The 24,149-nt window shown below is 41.7% G+C and overlaps 1 protein-coding gene across 1 annotated transcript; it reads right to left on the bottom strand.

Annotated features, from left to right (window-relative positions):
- Nucleotides 1-16,590: 16,590 nt before the first annotated feature.
- LOC121875729 lies at nucleotides 16,591-17,252 on the bottom strand. The gene is made up of 2 exons (XM_042380382.1): nucleotides 17,056-17,252; nucleotides 16,591-16,933 (listed from the first exon to the last, which is right to left on the bottom strand). Exons 1-2 carry the CDS (start codon nucleotides 17,234-17,236, stop codon nucleotides 16,635-16,637), a joined length of 480 nt encoding a protein of 159 aa, XP_042236316.1. The 5' UTR covers nucleotides 17,237-17,252; the 3' UTR covers nucleotides 16,591-16,634.
- Nucleotides 17,253-24,149: the final 6,897 nt, after the last annotated feature.

Raw genomic sequence — 24,149 nt, 5'->3', positions numbered from 1 at the left:
TATATATATATATATATATATATATATATATATATATATATATATATATATATATATATATATATATATATATATATATATATATGTAGGTGTAGCTACATATTTTAAATCTTTTAAATCTAATAAACGAAATCATAGTAATCAACAAGTACAAGGCTCTAAGGATTTTCATTATTTCATTATATGCACCTTCATCAGAGACAGTGGAGTCTCTCGCTCACGCCGATAAAGAGGCACACACTGGGGATGCAGTGACCTTTTGCCCGCAGAGTTGTGCATGATAATCTATCTGGGCCAGTGATAGCATGATCTTCTTTGAGGAAGCTGGGGGGGGGGGGATATCTACATCAATACCAGGGCCATCTAACAGTATATGTAGGAAAGAGCTCAATGTGGGAACAACGGAGTCAGCTTCTGAGGTGCTTGAGAAAGAGCCTGAAAACACCTGCTTTTTCTCTAGGATATCTTGAAGCAGAATCTTGGCTGCCTGTGTCAAAATTCTCATGTCTGTTGAAGTGGTGTCCTTCATCTTCTCAACTACTTGACTGAGGTCTTCATTAAACACCAGCTCTCAGCAGCCAGATGACTTTTCTATCGCCTTAATGTCAAGGAGCATTCTGACAATATCTTAGCGAAGTCGAGTTTTATGACCATGACTATGGGGACAACCAAGAGATACGAGACGCTTATCATAAAGTGCTGTCAATTTAGCCATACTCAGAACAGTACCAGATCCACGGTGGTCCTCATTGTAATCCAGAAGCTCATTGAAAGCTTAAGTTTTTATTTCTTTGGCAGCATAGCTTTCATTTGAATCACGAGCAACTGCATCTGCCTTTCTGTAAAGTCTACTCAGGCATGCACGGTGGTGCACAGCATCTATCGCAATCATGTCTCCTTTTGACAGTTTGCCCTGAAGTTTCACATCACCGATTTTCCTTGCAGCATCATTGACTCTCTGGCTTAGGCCAAGAGTGGAAGCTTTTCTCAAGTCCTTCTTGTCTCCAGACTTTTCACACAAGAAGCATTTTGTTGCAGAAGAGTCCTTGCCTTCAGTTGATATAACCTGGGACTCCTGTGTGACACAAACTCTGCCAGAGCTCATCCACCGTATTTTCATTGGGCTTCCTTGGTGCTTACTCCTCCTCTCTACTTACAGTACTCTTGGCCCGCTCCATCTTCTGTTTGTTGACATCACTTTTGCAATTATTGTGCCATAGTGCATGGTTAGTTTTCATAAGTTCTACTATACTGCTTGCATTACCACCCCCGCCACCAATATCATCTAGTATTACGAAGCTGGGTAACTCACCTTACTCATAGAGCTCTGAGATAGTGTCCAGAAGTTCTTGGTATCATACTTCACGTAATTTTTTTGATGATGCAGGATCTGTAACTGCTTCATTAGTATCTGACTGACATATAAAACATAAGGTCCGGTCACGTATATCCTTACTGGTCATTTATTCAACTATTTTTCATTGTAATCAATAACGTAACCTGAAAATACACAAAAAAGTCATACATTATAAAGTTTGTGTTCAATGAATTGAAATGTTAAGATGTACTCCAAGATAATTTTCTGATATGGCCAATAACAGCTATCTTGGAATTCACCTTTAATCCTTTTAAATAACCTCCTGTCACAAAAGTAATACCAGAAATGAATTTCCCAACCCCAAATTAGTAGAAATTGATATATCACACAAGCTTGTAGCTCAAACGGTTCAAAGGTTGTAAAGTATGCCTACATTCAAGATGGATGCCAGTGGCCATCTTAGGTTGAGGGTCAGATTGGCCGGCAATTGTCAAAACAACCCCCAAAATGGATTCCTGGCTCTAACATTAGCCAGGTTCAACTAATCACACATGTTTCTAGGTGAAATGATTTAAAAGTTAGAAATTGCAGTCTTCCGGGTGCTAATTAGCATAATTTATACTAAATAGTAGGCTCTGTGCATAGAGACAAAGTGACTCTTTGGATATTTTTTTGTCCTCTTGCCCCAAGGAATATTTATGGCAAGTGGGACCTTTGCACTATGAAATGCAGTGTTCACTCCCCTAGTAAATCTACTAAACCCTCAACGGTGGTTGACTAAGCAAAGACATATTTGTTTTTCTTGATAAGGTCTCAAGCAGGTGCTGTTCCCTTCATTAACCGCTCAGTAACATTCTTTTCATATTTCTTCTGATCATCTTCTCTATACATCGTACAGTGTTGACTACTGCTATATGAAAGACATCTCTGCTGTCCAGTACTAGCAGGACATGATTCTATTCCATGAATGGATTTCCCCTGTCTTCAGTTACTTAAACGAAGTGTCTGGTCTCTCAAGCAAATGTGGCCTGTGCAGACATCTTATGATTGTGGTGTTTAAGATCAGTCTGGCCTGTGCTGTTTTCAACGTAAGCTGTTTGAAACTCTTCTATCCCTCTTGCAACTTCTGGTCCTGCTACTATCTACTACAAGAGACCTCTTGGGTTTTGCATTATACCAAGTGTGCAACCATCTCTTTTCACATCTACGTTGTTTTGCTGATATGCATGATTAATAAATAATGCTGAGAAAGGGCGAATTTTCCTGTGAAAAATAAAGTAAAATATGCCATGGTGTTGTTACGGTAGAACCATAAAGTGGAAAGTTGGACTCAGTAAGAGTGTTACCTATATGTTGCATTGGTTAATTCCCAGTTAACCAGGTTGGTAACACATATAATATAATTGGGCTTTTGGTAACGAAACCCAATTGAAGTTTCTGGTTTTATTATAAGAGGATTGTCTATAATTCCTAAGTGTAGATCAACCGTAAGTTCCACTATTTATGAGTGAACGAGAAAGAGGACGGCGTTTATGTAAATATAAACGTGGATCAACGTCCGTTCGATAAAAGTTGGTGTGAGTGACCCATCAAGGGAGAACGGTATGGGTACGTCATTCCCCCTCGAGGGAAGACGGAGCCATCCACTGCGGCTCTCAAATAACGTCTTCCTCTAGTCAAGGATATCAAACTACTCCTCGCTTCAGGTGGCCAGAGAGCCGGCTACTTATGCCTTTACTCAGCCTAGTATGACGCAGCTTCCCGTGGGGCACACCTTATCACATGCATTGAACATGTCACCTCATAGCCAGTGGAAAGTTACAGGGGGGTGAAATCTGAATATAAATCAGATGTAAGAACTCATTTATATAATACTTCTGTTGATGAGACAGGGGCCATTACAAGAGATCGCGCTCATACAGTACATCATGACGAGGAGCTCAAGCTGCATAATAGTATGTCAATACTGGAATTATGGAGGTGCCTCAACTTTTTTCGCTCAGTAATCTTCAAATGGAATTAGTTAATTTTCTTTACTGTTGTATGCATCATAGATTTTATGAAGGAAAATTGATAAAGCGCTTCATGTGACCTGGCGTGCATGTCTTGGTCTGACGTGTGAGCATTTAATATAGGACTTGACCGTTCCAGATGTAGCAATATTTGCTTGAGTCAGAGCCACTACCATCGGGGAAATCTCCAAGAATTCTCCAAGAACCTATCTAAATGTGTAAGCCACCAAGTAGAATGACGAACTTCTGTTCTTCGTATGTATCAATCAAAGATTAGAAAACAAACATTAAATCGTCCGCTGAAGATTTCGAGGGATATTTTTTTTCGAATAAAAGACAGTAAGATTGGAAACCTTATTTGTAAAAACAAAGAAATGATACTCCTTTCATGTTTATATGTGATATCTTGCCGAATATATGGGACTTACTCAATTCTTCAATTCATGTGGCGGCCATCTGGGAATTTTCCCATTTACGGGCTTCAAGGGAAATATTCAGCTTGGCACTATATCTGAAACCATTAAGTACATATTAAACATGATATAAGCCAATGTTGGCGCTTTTACCACAAAATTCCCTTTTAGTATAATATCCCTTGGTGATGATGTTTACGTGTGAGGGTGGAGTAATGTATGCTAGTTTTAATGAGGTTTGTGCCTTTATCTTGACGATCCTCAGGCAGTGAAAATACTTGCATAAAGAAGAAGAAAATGAAAGTGAATTTTAGGATGATATTTCAGTCTCGTGCATAGAGGAGGTATAAGCAGAATGGAATAGATTCAAATTAAAGAAGAATGGGAGAGAAGGGAGAGATAATGAAATAAGGGAAGGAAAGAAAGAAAGCCAGGGGCGGGTAGAAGTAGGGGTCCAAGGAGAGGAATTGAAGGAAGAGGGGAGAGAAGGAAGGAACAATATGATGAATAGAAGGATAGAGGTAAAGGATAAGAGAAAAATACAGCATTAGATGGAAAGGAGGAATAGACAGAAGAAATAAAATAAATAAATAAAATAAAATAAAATAAAAGCTTGATAGAACGTTAATTTTTGGTCGAGCATTATATATTTCGAGGATGTGAGTGTTTACTTTCTCAGCTATACGATAACGTGGATTATGTTGTTTTTTGTTATACTAAAAAGTTTTATTAAGTGTGAGTGAGATGAAAACCTTTAGCATAGTTTTTTTACCTTTTAGGTTAGGTGAAGGAGTACGGATCACGCTAACTTATTTTACCTTATGAATAACCACTCTAACCTAACCTAACCTAACCTAAATAAACAGTAACATAACCTAACTTAACCTAACCTAACCTAACCTAGCCTAACTTAACCTAACCTAACCTAACTAAACAGTAACATAGCCTAACTTAACTTAACCTAACCTAACTTAACCTAACCTAACCTAACCTAACCTAACCAAACCTACCCTATCCTAATCTAACATACCTCCAAGGTAATGATAGAGTGGTCAAGTGTCTAATCTTCAGGTGATCCATTTCAAAAGAGATTTTATTTGGGGAAAAAAAGTAAATGCCAACTAATTCTTATAGTACTAGTTCCTTTACCACCAGAGTTTAGTACTATTGAAATACTGTAGTTTATTTTATTCGAGGTCGCCATCCTATAACAAAGAGACTACGGACGCTCCGCCTACAGTTTGGATAAAAGTCTTTCTCTCTCCTTCCTCTCTGGAATTAATTCGTTCCGTGAGAGAAATTACGTGTTTCATCGTCATCTATGAGTATTCGGACCATCTGAAGATTATCCATCCTGAAGCTAACCTAAATTAACTTGACTTAACCTCATCTAACCTGACTTAACTTAGAAGTAACCTAACCTAAGTTAAACCAACCTAGGGTATGCTCACCTAACTTACAATCCAGGTAACGTTCGAAAGGTTAATCAATAGGTGAAGTAAACTGGAGTGCCTTATCTTCACTTGAGCGAGTATACTTACCTTGAACTCGCTGTATTTTGTACCCTTGAATGCGCTCGTTGTATTTCTGTATGTTTCACAATTAACAATTGAACATATAGAATTCAGGTGACAAACTCATATCGTTAATGTTTAAAAAATCCTACGGTTCATGATTACAAAACACAAACTTAAGGTTATTATGTAACTCTATCTAACTTCAGCAAATTAGACTAATACATAATTGTGATATAACTGATTCGAATGATGTATATATCTGCCTCTACTTTCTCCATAAGCAAGATGAGAAGTGTTTGTGTTCTCTAATAATATCAAAATGTCTTCATAATACACACACTAGTGTCTATAATCTATCTGTATTACTATTTTTAAATTACACACACACACACACACACACACACACACACACACACACACACACACACACACGTTACTCTACATCAGCAGTCATAAGCACTTTAGTTTTTTTCGAGACAAACTATGGCCAAAACTCTCTCTCTCATACGTCTCAGAATTTGGGTGGAAAAGTGTAAACAGTATCAATCCCATTAATTACCTGACATCTCTTATCTTTCCTGTCCGTTCTCTCATTGTTCTCTCTCTCTCTTTCGTTTATTCTCCCCACTCCCCTCTCTTCCCCTTTCTCCTCATGTTTCCTTGTTTTCATCTTTCCACTCCTTTCCTGTCCTATTATCCTCATTTTCTCTTCCTCCTCAGTCTCTTTCCTTTCCACTATTTCTCACCCTCATGCTTCTTCTCTTTCCCACTTCTCCTTCTCCCTACTCCTACTAATTCTTATCATCCCTCCTTTCTCTATTCCAAACCACCCTTACTCTTCTTTCCTCTTCAGCTTCGCTCCTGTCCAATATCCCTCCTTTTTCCCCTTATTCACCACAATTTCCCTCATCCCAACTCCTGCCTTACCTCTCTTCTCCCCTCTTTCTCCTCATTCCCACCTCCTCCCCACTTTTCCTTCCTCCCCACACCCGAAATTCCAGTCTTTCCTCCTCTCCCCTACACCCCAGTCTCTCCACCCCACTCTCCACACCCCAGTCTCTCCTCTCCACTCCCCTACACCCTAGTCTCTCTCTCCCACACCCCTAGTCTCTCCCTACTCCCCTCCCCACCCTAGTCTCTCCTCCCTACTCCCCATACACACCAGTCTCTCCACCCCACTACCCTAGTCTCTCCACCCCACCCCTACACCACAATCTCTCCACCCCACTTTCCTACACCTTAGTCTCTCCCCACTACACCACAATCTCTCTTTCCACACCTAGTCCTCCACCTCACTCTTCTACACCCTAGTCCTCCACCCACTCCCACAATCTCTCCACCCCTCTCCCACACCCAGTCTCTCCAGCTCTCCACCCCACTCTCCACACCTAGTCTCTCCAGCCCACTCCCCACCACAGTCTCTCCCCCCACCACACCCTAGTCTCTCCAGCCCACTCCCATACCACAATCTCTCCACCCCTCTCCTACACCTTAGTCTCTCCACCCCACTCCCCTACACCACAATCTCTCCACCCCACTTTCCTACACCTTAGTCTCTCCACCCCACTCTTCTACACCCTAGTCTCTCCACCCCACTCCCATACACCACAATCTCTCCACCCCACTCTCCTACACCCTAGTCTCTCCAGCCCACTCCCATACACCACAATCTCTCCAGCCCACTCTCCTACACCCTAGTCTCTCCAGCCCACTCCCCTACACCACAGTCTCTCCACCCCACTTTCCTACACCCTAGTCTCTCCAGCCCACTCCCCTACACCACAATCTCTCCACCCCACTCTCCTACACCCCAGTCTCTCTTCCCAGGAAGACAAACAAACACACTCCCACACAGGTAGTGTGTCATCAGGCAGGACAAACTGTGGGCAAGAATAGGTCGTTTAGACACAAGACTGAGACAACAACATTTTTATTTTATTTTATTTTTCCTTACTGTTATAGTTGGAATTTTCGTTTTGTTTGTTTGGTTTATTTTTTTTCTTGCTAAGGTTGTTTTTTGTGTTATTGTTGTTTCATTGTCTCTCTCTCTCTCTCTCTCTCTCTCTCTCTCTCACTTAGGAAGGCAAACGCTAGGAGCACTCACACAAATCCTGTCAGCTTTATAATATTACGAGGAAAGATGTTTTTTGGAGAAACCATCGTCCTTGTTATAACTCACCCCCGCCATATTGTTGTCGGCGCTAGAGTAAGCCTTGAGGATAAGCCAGTAGAGTAAGCCAGCTTACTATAGAGGAGAGGACAAGCCAGTTTGTAGAGAAAAAATAATAAGCCAGGAGGGTAAGCCAGTTTATCGAAGAGAAAAGTAGAGCAAGCCAGCAGACTAATCCAGTTTATCGCAAAGAAGACTAGAGCAAGCCAGCATAATAATCTTTTTTAGTGTAAAGAAGAGTAAAGTAAGATAGCAGAATAAGCCGGTTTATCGTAGAGATGAGAAAAGTAAGCCAATTTGTTGTAAGCCAGCAGTGTGAGTCAGTTTATCGTAGAGAAGAGGAGAGTAAGTGTGTCGATTTATAGAGCGGAAGAAAGTGTGTGTGTGTGTGTCTGTTTGTCCATGATAGGAAGGAGGAGGAGGAGAAGGAGGTAGGTAATAAACCTGGGTGTGGCTGAGAGAATGGTGATAACTGCTGTGATCATGTGAGACAGAGAGAGTCATCAAATGCTCTTGTAAATCAGTTCAATTTCCATCCATTTAATTAACTTAGCCTTTAGCTGATCTTGTTGACTCACTTCTTCATTTAACTTTCTACTTTAACTAGATCTTTGTTTAAAGTATTAAGTCTTATTTAATGGGACTTAAAAGTTATTATGTGTGTTTTCAGGTAACATAACGAAGGGCAAGTTGTCAGGAGGTGTCGAGGTGTATCTCTCTCTCTCTCTCTCTCTCTTCGTTGCCCCAATGGTCACAGTGGTAAAGGAGGAACCACCTGAACTTCCAGCTTTACCAAGAGGCGCTCTTATACCACACCTACCGCTACTGTTGCTCCCGTGGTGTGCAGCTGTTGCTCCTGTGAAGTGCAACTGTTGTTCTCGTTGGGTGAATCTGTTGATCCTCTGATATGCAGCTGTTGCTCTCGTGGGGTGCAGCTGTTGCTCTCGTGGGGTGCAGCTGTTGTTCCTGTGATGTACAGCTGTTGCTCCTGCGATGTACAGCTGTTGCTCTCGTGGTGTACAGCTGTTGCTGCTGCTCTCGTGGGGGGCAGCTGTTGCTCTCGTGGTGTACAGCTGTTGCTCTCGTGGGGTGCAGATGTTGCTCTCGTGGGGTGCAGCTGTTGCTCTCGTTGGGTGCAGCTCTATGCCTGTGGGTGTAAAATTTGAGATATGAAGAGATTTGGCGATGGGTTGTTAAAGATTTGGTGTTGAAGTGGGGTGAGAGAGAGAGAGAGAGAGAGAGAGAGAGAGAGAGAGAGAGAGAGAGAGAGAGAGATGTATTAGCCCTCTGTCAACATACAGACAATAGCACGTATATAACATTGGGCTAATTACAAGTATTAATTGTATAATATACATTATCCGACTTAACTTAAGAACATAAGAACATAAGAATGGAGGAAACTGCAGCGGGCCTATTGGCCCATACTGGGCAGTCCCGTTTACACCCAACCCCTATTGCTCATATAAGCATCCAACCTATGTTTGAAGCTATTCAGCTTATTCGAGTTAATGATGATATTTGGTAACTTGTTCCATTCATCCACTACTCTGTTTCCAAACCAGTGTTTACCGATTTCACGACTAAATCTAAATTTATCTAATTTAAAACCATTGTTACGAGTTCGCTCCTGGTTGGATAGTTTGAGTACCTTTGTAATGTCCCCTTTGTTTAGCCCTGCCTTCCACTTATACACCTCTATCAGGTCGCCCCTCGCTCTACGTCTCTCGAGGGAGTGCAAATTAAGATGATTTAGCCTGTCTCTATACTCAAGGTTCCTAATGCCCGGGATTAGTCTTGTCATTCTCCTCTGAATTCTTTCCAAGGATTCTATATCCATTCTGTAATACGGTGACCAGAACTGAACTGCGTAGTCCAGGTGTGGTCTCACAAGAGCAAGATACAGTTTTAGGATGACCTCGCTTGTCTTGTAACTAACACTCCTTTGTATGAGCCCAAGTATTATTAGCCTTGTTACGAGCAAAAACACATTGTTTACTTGGTTTAAGGTTCCTACTTATCATTACTCCTAAATCTCTCTCGCAGTCGGATTTCTCTATGGCATCGTTGTTCATCTGGCATCTGGTTTCCCTGTTTACATCTCCTATACTGAGTACTTTACATTTGTCGACGTTGAATTTCATCTGCCATTTTTCAGACCATTCGAAAAATTTGTTTAGATCTTCCTGTAGTTTTGCCGAGTCCTCGTCAGATTTAATAACACGTCCTAGTTTAGTGTCACCAGCAAATTTACTATGTTGCTGTCTATGCCGATATCTATGTCGTTTATGTATATAATAAATAATAATGGTCCAAGTACTGAGCCTTGGGGAACACCACTTGTGAAGTTGCTCCAATGGGACTTAGTGCGGTTAATGCTCACTCGCTGTTTCCTGTCCTGTAACCACGCCCTAATCCATTTAAGGATGTCACCTTTGATGCCATGCGCTTCTACCTTTCTAATTAGTCTTTCGAGGGGGACTCTGTCGAAGGCTTTGCTAAAGTCGAGATATACCACATCGTAATTGTGCCCCTCGTCCACCTATTCGAAAACTGATGGAAAGAATGTTAGGCAAGTTAGGCAAGAACGTCCGCTTGTGAAGCCATGCTGGGAATCATTGATCAATCTGTGCTTCTCCAGGTGATTTCGAATAGATTTTGAGATGATTGCTTCCAGTAATTTGCCTACTATTGATGTTAGACTGATTGGGCGGTAGTTAGAGGATAGTGATCTATCCCCCTTCTTGAAATTGGTATTACATTCGCTATCCTCCAGGATTCTGGTACTACACCTGTTTTTAAGGACATGTTAAACAACTTTGCTAAGGGCATACTAAGCTCTTCCTTACATTCCTTTAATACTCTGGCAAATATCTCATCGGGACCAGGTGACTTATTAGGCTTTAGTTTGTCTATTTGCTTACTAACATCGTTACTAGTCACTACTATCTCACTTAATTTGTTTTCTTCACTATCTCTGAATAGAGTCGGTGCCTCGGGTATCATGTTTAAATTTTCTGTGGTGAAAACTGTTGAAAAATATTTATTCAAATTATTCATTTCTCTGTCGTTATCAGTGAGCTCGCCGGTGTCTGACCGTATTGGTCCAATCTTTTCTCGTGTTTTAGTTTGATACATTTGGTAGAATCCTTTGGGGTTTGTCTTCGCCTCCCTTGCTATCCTTACCTCATTATTCCTCTTTGCTTTCCTTATCTCGGTTTTAACCCTACTCGCCAATACCCTATAATAGTCCCGGAGGTGAATTTCGCCACGATTTATCCTTCTACCTATAGCCTTCCTTTGGCCAATGATGTTCCTTAAATAATTATTAATCCATTTAGGGTCATTGTTGTCTGATCTGAGTTTTTTGTATGGTATGTTCTGCCTTTGTGCATTAAGTAACTCGCTATTTAAATTGTCGTGGAACTCGGCAATCTCAGATCTCGTTATCAGGTCAGTGTCATCTGACAGGTTCACCGCCAAGCGCGACACCCCCTCTCTCAGCAGCCTCTTCAAACTGTCAAAGTTCGCCCTTCTGAAATCTGGTACTTTAGTGGAATTTTCCTTATGTCTGCCCTGAAAATCTAACTGGAATCTAATTTCTTTGTGATCGCTGTTTGCAAATTCGTTCCCTACCTCGACCCTGCTTATGAGGTTTTCTCTGTTTGACAGAACTAAATCGAGTATATTATTACCCCGTGTGGGTTCAGTTATATGTTGACTTAGAAAACAGTCCTGGATAGTCTCGAGAAAATCCTCTGATTCTGAGTTACCTGTAAGGTCAGTCCGATCTATTTGGCCAAGGTTAAAGTCGCCTACTATACAGACTTTGTTGTGTATGGAAGCCCTGCGCATTTCATCCCAAATAAGTCGCTCTTTGACTCTATCAAGATTGGGAGGTCTATATATTACTCCTGTGATTAATTTTTCTCTACCGTCGATTAATTCTATCCAAATTGTTTCTGTATTCCGCTCAGTTTTTATTTCCTTATTTATTTCACACTTCAGATTATCCCTAACATAGATTGCTACTCCGCCTCCTTTCCTGGTCTGCCTATCGGTATGGAACAGTTTGTAACCCGCAATTTGGTATTCGACTGGTAACTCACGTGTGTCTAGGTTGATCCATGTTTCAGTGAATGCAATTATATCGATTTTTTTCGGTACATATCAAGGCCCTAATATCATCCATTTTGTTTCTCATACTTCTACTGTTTGCGTAGTATACATTTAAGTTAGTGGTGTTCTGAGTCCTCCCCTTACCGCGTTCAGTTTTGTCATCATTCCTAACACTATTTCCCTGTAATCTTTCCCTTTGTTTACCCGCTCCCACTGCAGTCCCCTCCACCCCCGTGCTCATATGTTCTCCTAGCAGTTTAAAGACTTCGATATCTTTTGAACTGCCCCCTCTAGAGCCCCAGCCAGGGTTGCTACTCCATCCCTAGACAGGTGCACCCCATCCCTAGCATAAAGGTCCCTTCTGCCATAGAAGTTGTCCCAGTTGTCAATGAATGGGACTGATATTGACTTGCAATATCTGTCAAGATGGTCGTTGACACCAACCGCCCTTGACAGTGAATTACAGCCCATCATTTACAGTCACGTAGCAAATGACTAACAGACGTCCTCCCCACGCCATCATTCTGCTTACACAAGCCTCTTGTGACGGTGTTCAAGTCCGTCCAAGACTGTACCCGTATCTTTGATACGGTGAACGTGCTACCAATGGAGTTTTATCCATAGTTTCCGACATTCTCTCGTAAAAGGACAGTTGCCCATTGACGGTTAATTTGTCATTATACCAACATATTGTCCAAATGCATACTATAAAATTATATTTACTAATACATTTCGTAAGGAATTAGTGTTTTTCTGAACATCAAACAATCTGTTCCAGCATAAACAGGTAGCACAAGTAACTAAGTGAACTAGACAGCTGAAACTAAGAGGTAAGTTGCGAGAGTTACAAACGTAACAGTGGTGAAACTAACTTACAAGTTATCAGCCTTCACTGTAGTTACAAGTGTGACAGTGGTGAAGCTAACATACAAATTTTAAGTCTCCACCACCCCTTTACACAGAGAGAGGGAGTGTGTGTGTGTGTGTGTGTGTGTGTGTGTGTGTGTGTGTGTGTGTGTGTGTGTGATAAATATATATACAAACAGACAATTTCTCAGTTTTATTACAAAAGGATTATCCTACAGCATCAAAGTAACCTTCCCTGTGTGTGCTGATTGAGTTCTTTGATTAATATTGGATACAGACAGAGCATCAGAGCCTTACCAGAACTATCATGATGACCACAACCTTCACAGTGAAATGAACAATTCCCCAGAACAAATAAGAACATAAGAATGGAGGAAACTGCAGTGTGCTTATTGGTGAGCTGGATTTCTGAATCTGGGGGTTTTCCTTGTGTTTACCCCAACTCGTCCATCAGTTCGACAGAGGTCATCATCCCCGTAATCAGTTTGTCACATAATAAGCTTTAAGTTTATCATTAATTCCAATGATATGAGAGACTATGGACATCACCGAAAGGTTAACCACCCTATTGCTAACCCAACCTACCCTACCCTACCTAACCTACCCAAAGCTAACCTAACCTAACCTAACTTAATATACCCTGCCTAACCTACCTTAACCAAACTTAACCTACTCTACCTACTTAACCTAACCTAACCTAATCTAACCTAACCTAACCTAATCTAGCCTATCCTAAACTAACCTAATCCCCCAAGATAACTTTAAGATGGTTAATCTTCAGGTGAAATAAGCTTGGGTACCTAATTTTCATGTGATCAAACTTCGAGAATCCCAGAGTGTGAGAATTAATCTCCTCTACACTGCTGTCCTCTCACTCGATGCTCTAATCACCACAAGATCCTAAGGTTTTTGTTTTCTGATGTACAATGTCCAGGTTCTCCCACTCAGCTCTTGGTTCAATGTTATATAAACGGAGGTTCTCTGGGCACTGAACGTTTCCAGAATTCAATTTTGAGAGGTTCAAAGGATGACGCCTGAGGCTCTTAGATGGTTGTTGTGTTAATATATTTAGGGCTGGAGGTGCATGAACAGTGTGCCATAATTCTTGCACCAGACAAGAACCCCACAAATTTACAGGACTCATAGACTTTGGTTATCCAGCCTATACTGACTCCTTGAATATTCCCTCATCTCAGAAGCTGAACAAATGTGATTAATTTATTTTCATATTTCTATTTTGTTTGTTTTAGAATATTGCATCAGTTCTATGATTCTATCATGTTGCTCGGAAAATATTTTCGTATTTTCACTTGTCCATAAACTTCTGTCATTCTGTACATATCTTGTATTTTCTAGTTTCTAAAAATGCCGTATAATTCGTAAAAAAACCTTGTACTGTATATATTTTGTTTACTACAGTATAATAAAACAAATACAAGGCAAAATAGATAACAGTTAATGCAGATCAACACCCACCCACACACACACACACACACACACACGTAAGACTAAGGAATTACATCACTTAAAAATTCTGGTTACATCCTCCTACTTCTCCATCTCCTCATTCTCCTTCTCCATCTTATCTTCCTCCTTATTTTCATCCTTCTCCTCTTCCTCCTCTTCTTCCTCCTCCTCCTCCTCCTCCTCGTTCTCCCTCTTATTTTCCTCCTCCTTTCCTCCTTTTCCTCTTCCTCATCCTCTTCATCCTCTTTCTCCCTGTGTAAGCTGACACAATAACACAAATCGTAGTTGTAAATCTTTATCTTACTACACTGACTATCGTGACACGCACAAAGCCCTAACATCCCCTGGCAACACACCACACAAGGTTTCTCACACACACACACACACACACAGACTCACCTGGCGCTGCTCAGCAACAGCCACGTCAACTATTAAGTTGGCCCATACCAACTCCCTCCCTTGAACCCTCCTCCCCACCGGAATATCAACAAGTTCTCGCCACAAGTTACTATGTCATTTGGGAAAGGAATGGAACTAGTGTTGAATAGTGGTGAACAGTGCTTAAGTCAGTGAAAAACAACTCGGCAGTTACAGTTCAGTCTTACCCAAGCTAACCTTCACACAGTGAGGTCCCAGGTACCCAGTGATAATTCCCCTGAGACTCCACGATAGAGAGGCCTAGGACCACACCTTACCCACTTGAGTGAGTGAAGTCCTGTGACAACAGACCTCTCGGTGTCCCCATGATGCTACGACACCACATAGTGAATGAGTTGCTACAGCATCATGTGAAGTTCCTCATAACACCATCTGTGAGGGAATTATTACACCACGTGATGCCCCTCATAACACCATCTGTGAGGCAATTACTACGCCATGTGATGCCCCTCATAACACCATCTGTGAGGGAATTATTACACCACATCAGGCCCCTCATAACACCATCTGTGAGGGAATTACTACATCATCAGGCCCCTCGTAACACCATCTGTGAGGGAATTACTACACCACGTCAAGCCCCTCATAACACCACCTGTGAGGGAACTAGTACTCCACGTGATGCCCCTCATAACGCCATCTGTGAGGGAGTTACTACACTACGTGTCTGCTGTTCAACACCTCAGCTCACATGATCTAAGTGTGTAAACATTAATCTGTATGTTCACTGTATGTTCCTTCACCTTTCTCTAATGAAGGCTTTTGTTAAACCACCAATGCATGTAATAAGTCATTTATGTCCAATGTATATTTTCAGCCTTCGGGCTGCAAATTTTTTCAATAAACCGTTTATTACACTGGGCTGCATTTGAAAAAAAATTCATGAGGTGCGGGGTTTCTTAGCTGATTCTTTATGTATTTTGCGTGCTGATTCCAAAAATGCCATTCATTTTGCCCAATCAGGTCAGATTTTTATGCTATGGGAATTAGGAAAAAATCGAAATTCTTAAATATGATGTCAAAATTTTTCTGCAAAATATATCATAAGAAATGTAACCACAACACATAGGACCAAAATATGTCAACTACATAGATGCCTTTACAGTTAGACATGCATAAATGGCTGTTGCAGAGAATTTCTTTGGTGGTTGGTGTCTGGGGCGTCCCGTTTCAGACACCAACAGTAGTCGGCGAGCATGTTGATATCCCAGCGACCCTGGTACCGCTCCTCCATTACACGGATATCTTGTTCCTCACTCACATCACCACAGTTCTCTGGAAAGTAGTCCAAGTGGGAACTGAGGAAGTGCATCTTGATGGACATGCTTGCACCAAGAACTTTGTAGCTCAGAAGTAGGTCCTCAACAACTCGTCCATACTCTGGACTTCTGTAGTTGCCAAGAAAATTGGAGACAATAGACTTAAAGGCATGCCAGGCTTTCTTCTCATTTACATCCATGCTGCAATCAAACTTGGGATCTTTGAAAAGCTCTCTGATCTGAGGGCCATCAAAAATTCCTGCATTCAGCTTTGCCTCACTGACTTTTGGAAATTTTTCTTTCAGAAAATTGAAAGCCTGGCTTTTTTTGTCCAGTGCCTTTACAAAGTTTTTGAACAGACCGAGCTTGATGTGCAGTGGCGGAAGAAGAATGTTCTGCGGATTCACCAGAGCATGGGCATTGGGCAACAACATTGTGAGAACCTGGAGTAAGTCCACTTCTTGCAGGCCAGTCACATTGCATGTAGTGCTGCTTGTCTGCTCGACTATCCCACAGACAGAGGAAACATGGAAACTTGGTGTAACCACCTTGTAGGCCCAGCACCATGGACACAACCTGTGGAAAAAACAGATTAAAAATATGTTTAGCTGAATAGTTTTATTATTAAAAAATATTAACACTTCATAATATGACAGTATGTCGGCAGACATAATTACCTATTAGAAAAACTGTCAACAAAATATCAATTTTTGAAAGCAACTGTTTTTGGTGTATTAAATTACCTTCAAGTTTCCACAGATCTTCCAATTATGGTCTTTATACTTCAGAGCAGTTAACAGATACTCCATGTTGTTGTAGTTCTCATCCATCTGCACTGAATGCCCCACCGGAACAGACGCGACCTTTTTGATGAGTCAATGAAGAGCCGCCACTCTGATATATTGAATGATATTCCCATAGCTGCAATGAGTCCACTGATATTGTTGCAATACACCAATGAAGTTTCCCTGTCAATACTGAAGAACTTGCGAAATTCCTTGTCACGGTTACCGTACCAGGCAAATGTTGTTCCTGGTGCTAAGACATTGTGTTCTCAAAGCCGTGATCCTAGTAGTTGAGCTGACTCCTTAGACAAGCACAAGTCTCTTGTTAAATCATTCAACTCAGCTTGACTGAAGGGTATGGGCTCTTTTGCAGAAGCTGTGGGCAAGTATGTACTAGAAGCGTCAGTCTCTTCTATGTCTTCATCGATATCATGATCGTCATCGAGTATCATGTCCCTATAGTTTTCTGGTGGAGTTGGAATTGGTATTCCTGGTCCGTGAGGAACTGGTTTGATGGCTGAGGGTACATCTGGATACTTAACATGATGTTTGTTCTTCCTGTTTATACCTGAAATGTGAACGAAAGATTTAGTATGAAGATAGCATAACATATTAACTTACAGATACATTTAAGGATGCATGAACATATTGCATTTGATATATTAGTATTGATGTATTAGTATAACTCACCCTGAAGGTTTGTCATGCAGAAGTAACAGTCCGTGGTATGATCTCTGCCTTCCCTCCATACCATAGGAATGCCAAATGGTAGACGTTGAATCTTCTTGTTGCTCCAGCGCCGCAGATTTTCAACACATGTTTTGCAGCACATGTGAGGGGCAAAAGCTTTATCTTGGTCTCCAAGTTTCATTCCAAAGTATGCATGATATAAGATTTCACTAGGGGAGTAATGGTGCACTGTCGGTCTGTCATTGTTACACAACCTGTTCGGGTCGTTCTTGGACTTCGGATTCATGATTAAATGTACAACTCTGTAAGAAGAAAAAACAGGTGTGTATATGATTAGAAATATGCGTGTGTGTGTGTGTAAGAGAGAGAGAGAGAGAGAGAGAGAGAGAGAGAGAGAGAGAGAGAGAGAGAGAGACGCACACACTCCCACTTTCTTGAAGTCTCGAGAGACACTGACTGAGGGTCTAGATTTTAGAGGCACATAGGGGTGGTTGCTAGTACATGCCATGTACCACCAGATGAAAAAGAAATTTAATTGTGAAAAAATATATGTAAAAAAACACGGACATATACTCTTTTCCTTTGCGTCACGGCGGACATTTAAATGGCCGGCGAGCACGTGGGTGTATTTAAATGCATCGTAAGGGCATTAAAACTGACCGAAATCTTTTCTGTGAGGCTTGCCAATGTCTTGGATGATTTTTTTAATGAACGAATATGAGGACCCCATTTTGAGCGAAAAATGCCAATATTTTACCTGAATCTCCGCTTAAAATGCAATAGCACAAAATTCTGACCTGATTGAGCAAAATGGATAACATTTTTGAGATCAGCATGCAAAATACACCCAGAAAAGCTTAATAATACACAAACCTCAAAAACTATGCAGGGCAGTGTTGTTATTATTATTATTATTTACACACACACACACACTACAACTACTTTGCTGTCACTCGGAATCGAGTATGACGATCATCCAGCTATGATACAATGATATGAGTTATTATGTATGTCACCTAGGTTGGTGAGTTTTGAGGTGACTAAAGAGGCCGATATGGGACCTGCACGGTCGTCCACATTCGTTGCACATGTGGAGGGCTGCATCTAGAGCGGGAGGGGCGGTGGCAGCTTTCCGGCGTTGGCGCTTGTCTGCCTCGGTTTGCAGTCGGGCTAACTTGAACGTATTGACACCTTCTCGTGTGGTACTCCTCAAAGCGTTACGATGTGAAGTATTCGACTCCCAGGTGAGGGGGTCGATTTGGCACTTTTTCAGGTGTACGTTTTCAATTGCCCGCCGGCGTTACGTTTATTATTCGTTAGGTGACTGTAACGTAGCTGCTTTGGCAGTCTACTGTCGTCCATGCGGGTAACATGGTAAGTCCAGTGTAGCTGTTCATGGGTAATGGTAGCCTCGATGCTCCTACAGTTGGTGTCAGCAAGAATACTGGCATTTGTTCTCTTGTCTTCCCAGAAAACTCGGAGGATGGAACGTAGACTGCGTTGGTGAAAGTTTTCAAGTGCCTTGAGGTGCCTCCTGTATGTGACCTATGTCTAACTGTCATATAGCTGGGTGGGGAGGACTACTGCTCGATATACATGCAGCTTTGTAGATAATTTCAGCTCCCTACAGCTGACACGGTTTCGGAGTCCGCCAAAGGCTTGAGATGCACATCTGATCCGGTGCTGAATCTCTTCGTCGATGTCTGCGGTGGTGGACAGTTGGGAGCCGAGATACCGAAAGTGGGTAACATTAGAGAGGGGAGTACGTTTTAAGCTGGATGGATGGTGGAGGTGTGTTTGAACCTGGGGCAGATTGAAAGAGAATCTGAGTCTTACGTACGTTCACCTCAAGGCCGCAGTGCGCATACACATCTGCATAGGTGTTCTGGTTCTCCTGTAAGTCGTGTTCAGTGTGAGCAACAAGGGTGAGGTCGTCTGCATACTGAAGTTCAGTAATGGAAGCTGCCGACACCTTTGTTCTTGCCTGGAGTCGCCTTATGTTGAAAAGATCCCCCTTCACCCGGTACTCGATGTCCGCCCCACCGGCTAAATTGGCACTGGCACGAGTAAGGAAGGCAGCCAAGAAAATGAAAAACAGAGTTGGTGCCAGTACACACCCTTGTTTAACCCCTGTTTGAATGGGGAAGAACTCAGACTGGGTGCCGTTGTGCAGGACACTGCCGTTCATGCCATCGTGGAGTTGACTCACAATGGCGATAAATTTTGGTGGGCAGCCAAAACGGCTGAGGATCCACCAGAGGGCTTCCCTGTTGACCGAGTCGAAGGCCTTGGTTAGATCGATGAAAGCCATGTACAGGTCACGACTATGTTCTTTGCACTTTTCCTGTATCTGGCAGGCAGCAAAGATCATGTCAGTGGTACCACGTGATGGTCTAAAATCACATTGAGATTCTGGGAGGAAGTCTTCCGACTTAGGAAGGAGTCTGTTTAGGAGGACTCGGGCGATAATCTTGTCAGCTACAGAGAGCAGTGAGATCCCACGGTAGTTGCCAGAGTCTGACCGGCTTCCCTTGTTCTGATAAATATTGACAATGGAAGCGTCTTTAAGAGCTTGGGAGATTTTCTCCTTTTCCCACATATTCTCCAGGAGAAAGTAGCGACGGTTGGTAAGCAGAGGTCCTCTTGCTTTATACACCTCGGCTGGGATTCCATTAGGCCCTGAGGCTTTGTTATTTTCCATCTGCTTGATGGCAGTAACTACCTCATCCAGTGATGGAGAATAGCTGAGGAAGGTCAGCTCTGGATGCTGAGGGACCTGCTGGGTAGTCAGGACATCCACATCGGTGTTTCGGTTGAGCAGTGAACGATAGTGATCTTTCCAGCACTAAAGGAGGCCTTCATCATCTTTAATTATGGAATTACTGTCAGATGAGCGGAGGGGAGCTGCGCCACGAGTGGTTGGCCAATAAAATGTTTGAATGAAATTGAAAAATTTGCGCATCTTGTGCTGATCTGCATGTTTTTTTGTAGTTCACATGCTTCATTTTTAAGCCACACACACACACACTCACGAGAGTGCTATTTTAATTTAGCTATTAGCATAGCATACTTAACCATAGGACATTAATATTTGCATAAGTAATGATAGGATTGATACTGCATAGCAGATGGAGCGATACTACGGAGTAGATCGTCACTGGTATCTCAAGCCTTCTATTATGATCTCCCTATAAGTATATCATGTGAGTTTACGTCATAACCGCCCCTTCCGACAGATGTACGCGATTGGAGAACAGTTCTTTACAGGCGGTGACCCAGTACAGACGTATCGCTGATAACAGTAGGCAGCGTCATAGTTAGGAAATATCTGTACATAAAATAGATAATATATGTTCATAAAGTAAAATAGACGATACTTCACCCCGTCAGTAAAAAAGTGAAGAGGAAGTTAGTGAAACCTTGTTTCTGAACTGTATCAAGTATTCATCGGTGACCAGAGAGAGAGAGTGAACAGAGACCAAGTAACTGCTCGACCTGTAACAAAACCCACATTAAAGGAAGACATATTACACACACACACACATCATTCATCCCCCAGTGACACAAGACACGTGTTCTGTAGTGAGTGTAGGAGCTCCCAACTGGCAGCCAGGCAAAGTCTGTTTGCCCCCCACCCCTCTGCTATATCCCAACTCCCTACCAACCTCACTACAGCAAAACATTCAAGTGATCAGTGCAATGATTGGTTACCAAACAGTGATCCGCTAGTGTATTCCAAGGAAAACACAAAAACATATGTGATTCACAGCGGTATAATACCAGACTGTGGGCCTCTTGTCGGTCACCTTAAAAGTGCCCGTGACAAGAACTACAGCGGTGTTTACATACACCTTGGATGCTGTGTCGGCGATTCCTTAAGTGCCGGACACAAGGACTCACAGTGTTTACAACTAGACAAATATTAACAGATGTCTACCAGTGTCAGTGGCCCTCAAAGTGCAGCCAGTGTGTTTATGGCCACCGTGGACAAACACTTCCGTCCGTCCATAACAACAGATATCAACAGATGGCCACCAATTACTTACTCCAGACGCTCCCCGTACCTTCTAAAGCAGAAGTTCTTTACAGGGGGGGGGGGGGAACCAAGAGCAAAAATAAGGGATGGCGTTAACAGGTGTGTGTAATAATAATAATAATAATAATAATAATAATAATAATAATAATAATAATAGTAATAATAATTAACGGTTTATTGAAAGAGCCGTTTATTGAAAGAGTCGTAAATGGTAACTACGTCAATCAAAATGTAAAATTCCACTAAAAGTGACTGATGTAAGGTGATTTTTTATTTTGCCGCTTACAGCGGCTACTTTATTGTGCACCCCACAATCATCCTGTGAGCGTTAGCGCAAAAGGATTACAGAGTAGAGTTTACAACGGGTCATAATAATTAACCCACGTTCTCAGGATATTATGGCACTGAATGTTACACAGTATTTCAATTCCATTAATTGTCTAGTTCTATACATAAAGGGTAACTTATTACACAAATGCGTGAGTGCAGGCGTGTGAGGCAGTATATCTGGCCTCACACTTTGTTATTCACATTTACGTGAGAAGTATTCAAGCACATTGCGTATTTGCTTCTGTACATGAGAACTGATATAGTTACTAAGTGCAAAAAAGTAGATACAATCTTAATATGTCGGCTATCTTGCCATTAGAGATGAAGTGTTGTGCCATTTCACACACAGTGTGCTTGGACCTGTCCCTAAAAGGTTCTATCTTCACACAGTCGAGAACGTAGTGTTCAAGTGTGTGGCCATATGTCTCGCCGCACACTTTACATTTAGTCTTGTTTACATCTGCTTGAGGAACATACTGCCAGAGGTACTTATATCCTAACCTTAATCTAGCGATTACAACATCTTGTAATCTAGTGATCTTGTTACTTGCTCCATATACATGTTTTACTTGATACATCTCATCATGGTAAACTTTGGATCGACTAGTGTCTGTTTGCACTAGTCTACTTGCGTCAAACTCATCAATAAGTTCTTTCTTAATTACAGTTTTAAGGGTTCTTTTTGACAGACCCGAATTGTATTCAACGGTGTCTTTGTTAGACGCGAGTTTGGCGAGGGCATCAACTCTGTCATGTTTTATGAGGCCTATGTGAGAGGGGATCCACAACAGTCTGACCTTGACACCCCGGTCAACAAGGCACGCATATTTGTGTCTGGATTCAGAGACAAGAGCGTGACAACCTGAGTAAAGGTGTGTCAAAGGCAAGTAGTGAGTCAGTGATGATGAGACTGTTAGTGACAGTGGTTTCAATGAATTTAATAGCTGTGAGTATGGCAACTAATTCAGTTTGTAGAGTGGAAGCCCAGTTGTTAATTCTAACTCCTTTCTCAATACTGGTCAACAGCCAAAATGGTTCACATATGAGATCATGCTCACACAACTAATTTCATATTGCTGAATTCGAATCTGATATTTGTTTTGTTCTATCAGACCAGGTTTTATAAAAAATCAATAGGTACAAATATTTAATATTCCATCACGTGTCGTGCAAAAGATGAGATTATCTCATGTGACTGTGCTTTCATGATCTAATTTCATATTAATGAATATTAATTGGATGTTTCATTCTACCATCAGACCTACTTTCGTAAAGAATAAAAAAAATAGTAAATATAGTAACATTATCGCGTCATGCAAGATACAATTATAAACCTATCACAGATAAGCTCATAAAAAATTGTACCAAAAAACATAAGTTCAAATCCTTTATAATGACAAAATATGAAGTTCTAAAAGTGCTTCTGAACTTTACTCTTTCTCTTGTACAGCTTGCTCTCTTCTCGTTGCAGTGTCCAGCAATAGTCGCCCATCATGTTAGGACTGAATTGTCCCTCATATCTGCTCTCCATTATGGCGATATCTTGATGAAATCTTTCGCCGTGTTCATCACTAACGTCTCCAAGGTTACCTGGGAAAAATTCAATATGAGAGTGGAAAAAATGCAATTTCAAGGACATCCTTGCTCCCAATGCATTATAATTCTGAAGCATGGTTGTTACGATTTCTTTGTAGTTGTCAGCACGATAGTTTCCAAGAAAATTCTTTGACACATTGACAAATGATTCCCATGCTTTTTTCTCCAGTGGGTTCAATGTTTTGGTGAATTCGCTATCATTAACTAGTATACGAATTTGTGGTCCATTCAAGACACCTGCTTTCAACTTCGCTTTGGAAACCACACCACCTAGTTTCTGAGATAAGTATAGAGTCCCAGCACCGATTTGATCCATAGCTTTGATGAAATTTTTAGCCAAACCGAGCTTTAGATGCAGTGGAGGCAAAAATATCTTTTCTGGATCTACAAGCGGATTGTGAGCACAGTTAAACCTTCCAGGCGCATCTCTTGGTCTTGTTGGCCAATCCTTTCTCACATAGTGCTCTGCATCAGCTCTGCTGTTCCACAAGCACAAAAGGCACATGTGCTTTGTGTAGCCACTCTGAAGGCCCAGTAGTAAACTGATGACTTTGAGATCGCCACATATCATCCACTGGTGTTTCTCATACTCTATAGCGGCCAACAGAATTTTCATTGTTTTCATAGCTCTCAGTCATTTTTGTTGCGTGTGCTATTGGGATAGATGGAAGCCGATTGCCATTGTGTAAAAGAACAGCTTTCAGAGAGTCTTTTCCTGAGTCTATAAACAGCCTCCAATCCTCTGTCTTGTATGTTTCAGACTTGCAGAGTTGTTGCATGGGAGATACTGCGTCCTCGCAATAACAAAGGTTGTTTGCCATCTTGAAAAATGCAGACACCTGTCTATGTCGGTAACGCGCTGTAGTGATATGCACTCCATCTTTTAGCAGGTTACGCTGATTTAGTCTGGATCCCAAAACTTCAGCCTTTTCTTTTGACAAGTTTAGGTCCCTGATGAGATCATGAAGCGCTTCTTGAGTAAATAGTTTAGGCCTGGTATTTTCAGAGTCATCCTGGTAGTCGTTTTCCATTGAGGTAGAGGTAGAATCGGAATCACTCAATTCTTGTTCAGTCGGTGGATTTGGGACTGGAAGTTCAGCACTGTGCGGTACTGGTCGGATTGCAGAAGCAA

This window comes from Homarus americanus, unplaced genomic scaffold, assembly GCF_018991925.1.
Source record: "Homarus americanus isolate GMGI-L3 unplaced genomic scaffold, GMGI_Hamer_2.0 scaffold22250, whole genome shotgun sequence".
NCBI lineage: Eukaryota > Metazoa > Arthropoda > Malacostraca > Decapoda > Nephropidae > Homarus > Homarus americanus.
This window is presented reverse-complemented; position numbering and strand designations above follow the sequence as displayed.

Coding starts and splice junctions, on each gene's coding strand:
- LOC121875729 (XM_042380382.1), bottom strand. CDS start 17,236: ATGAAACTTGGAGACCAAGATAAAGCTTTTGCCCCTCACATGTGCTGC. Junction 16,934..17,055: donor CTGCATGACAAACCTTCAGG/GTGAGTTATACT, acceptor TTCACATTTCAG/GTATAAACAGGAAGAACAAA.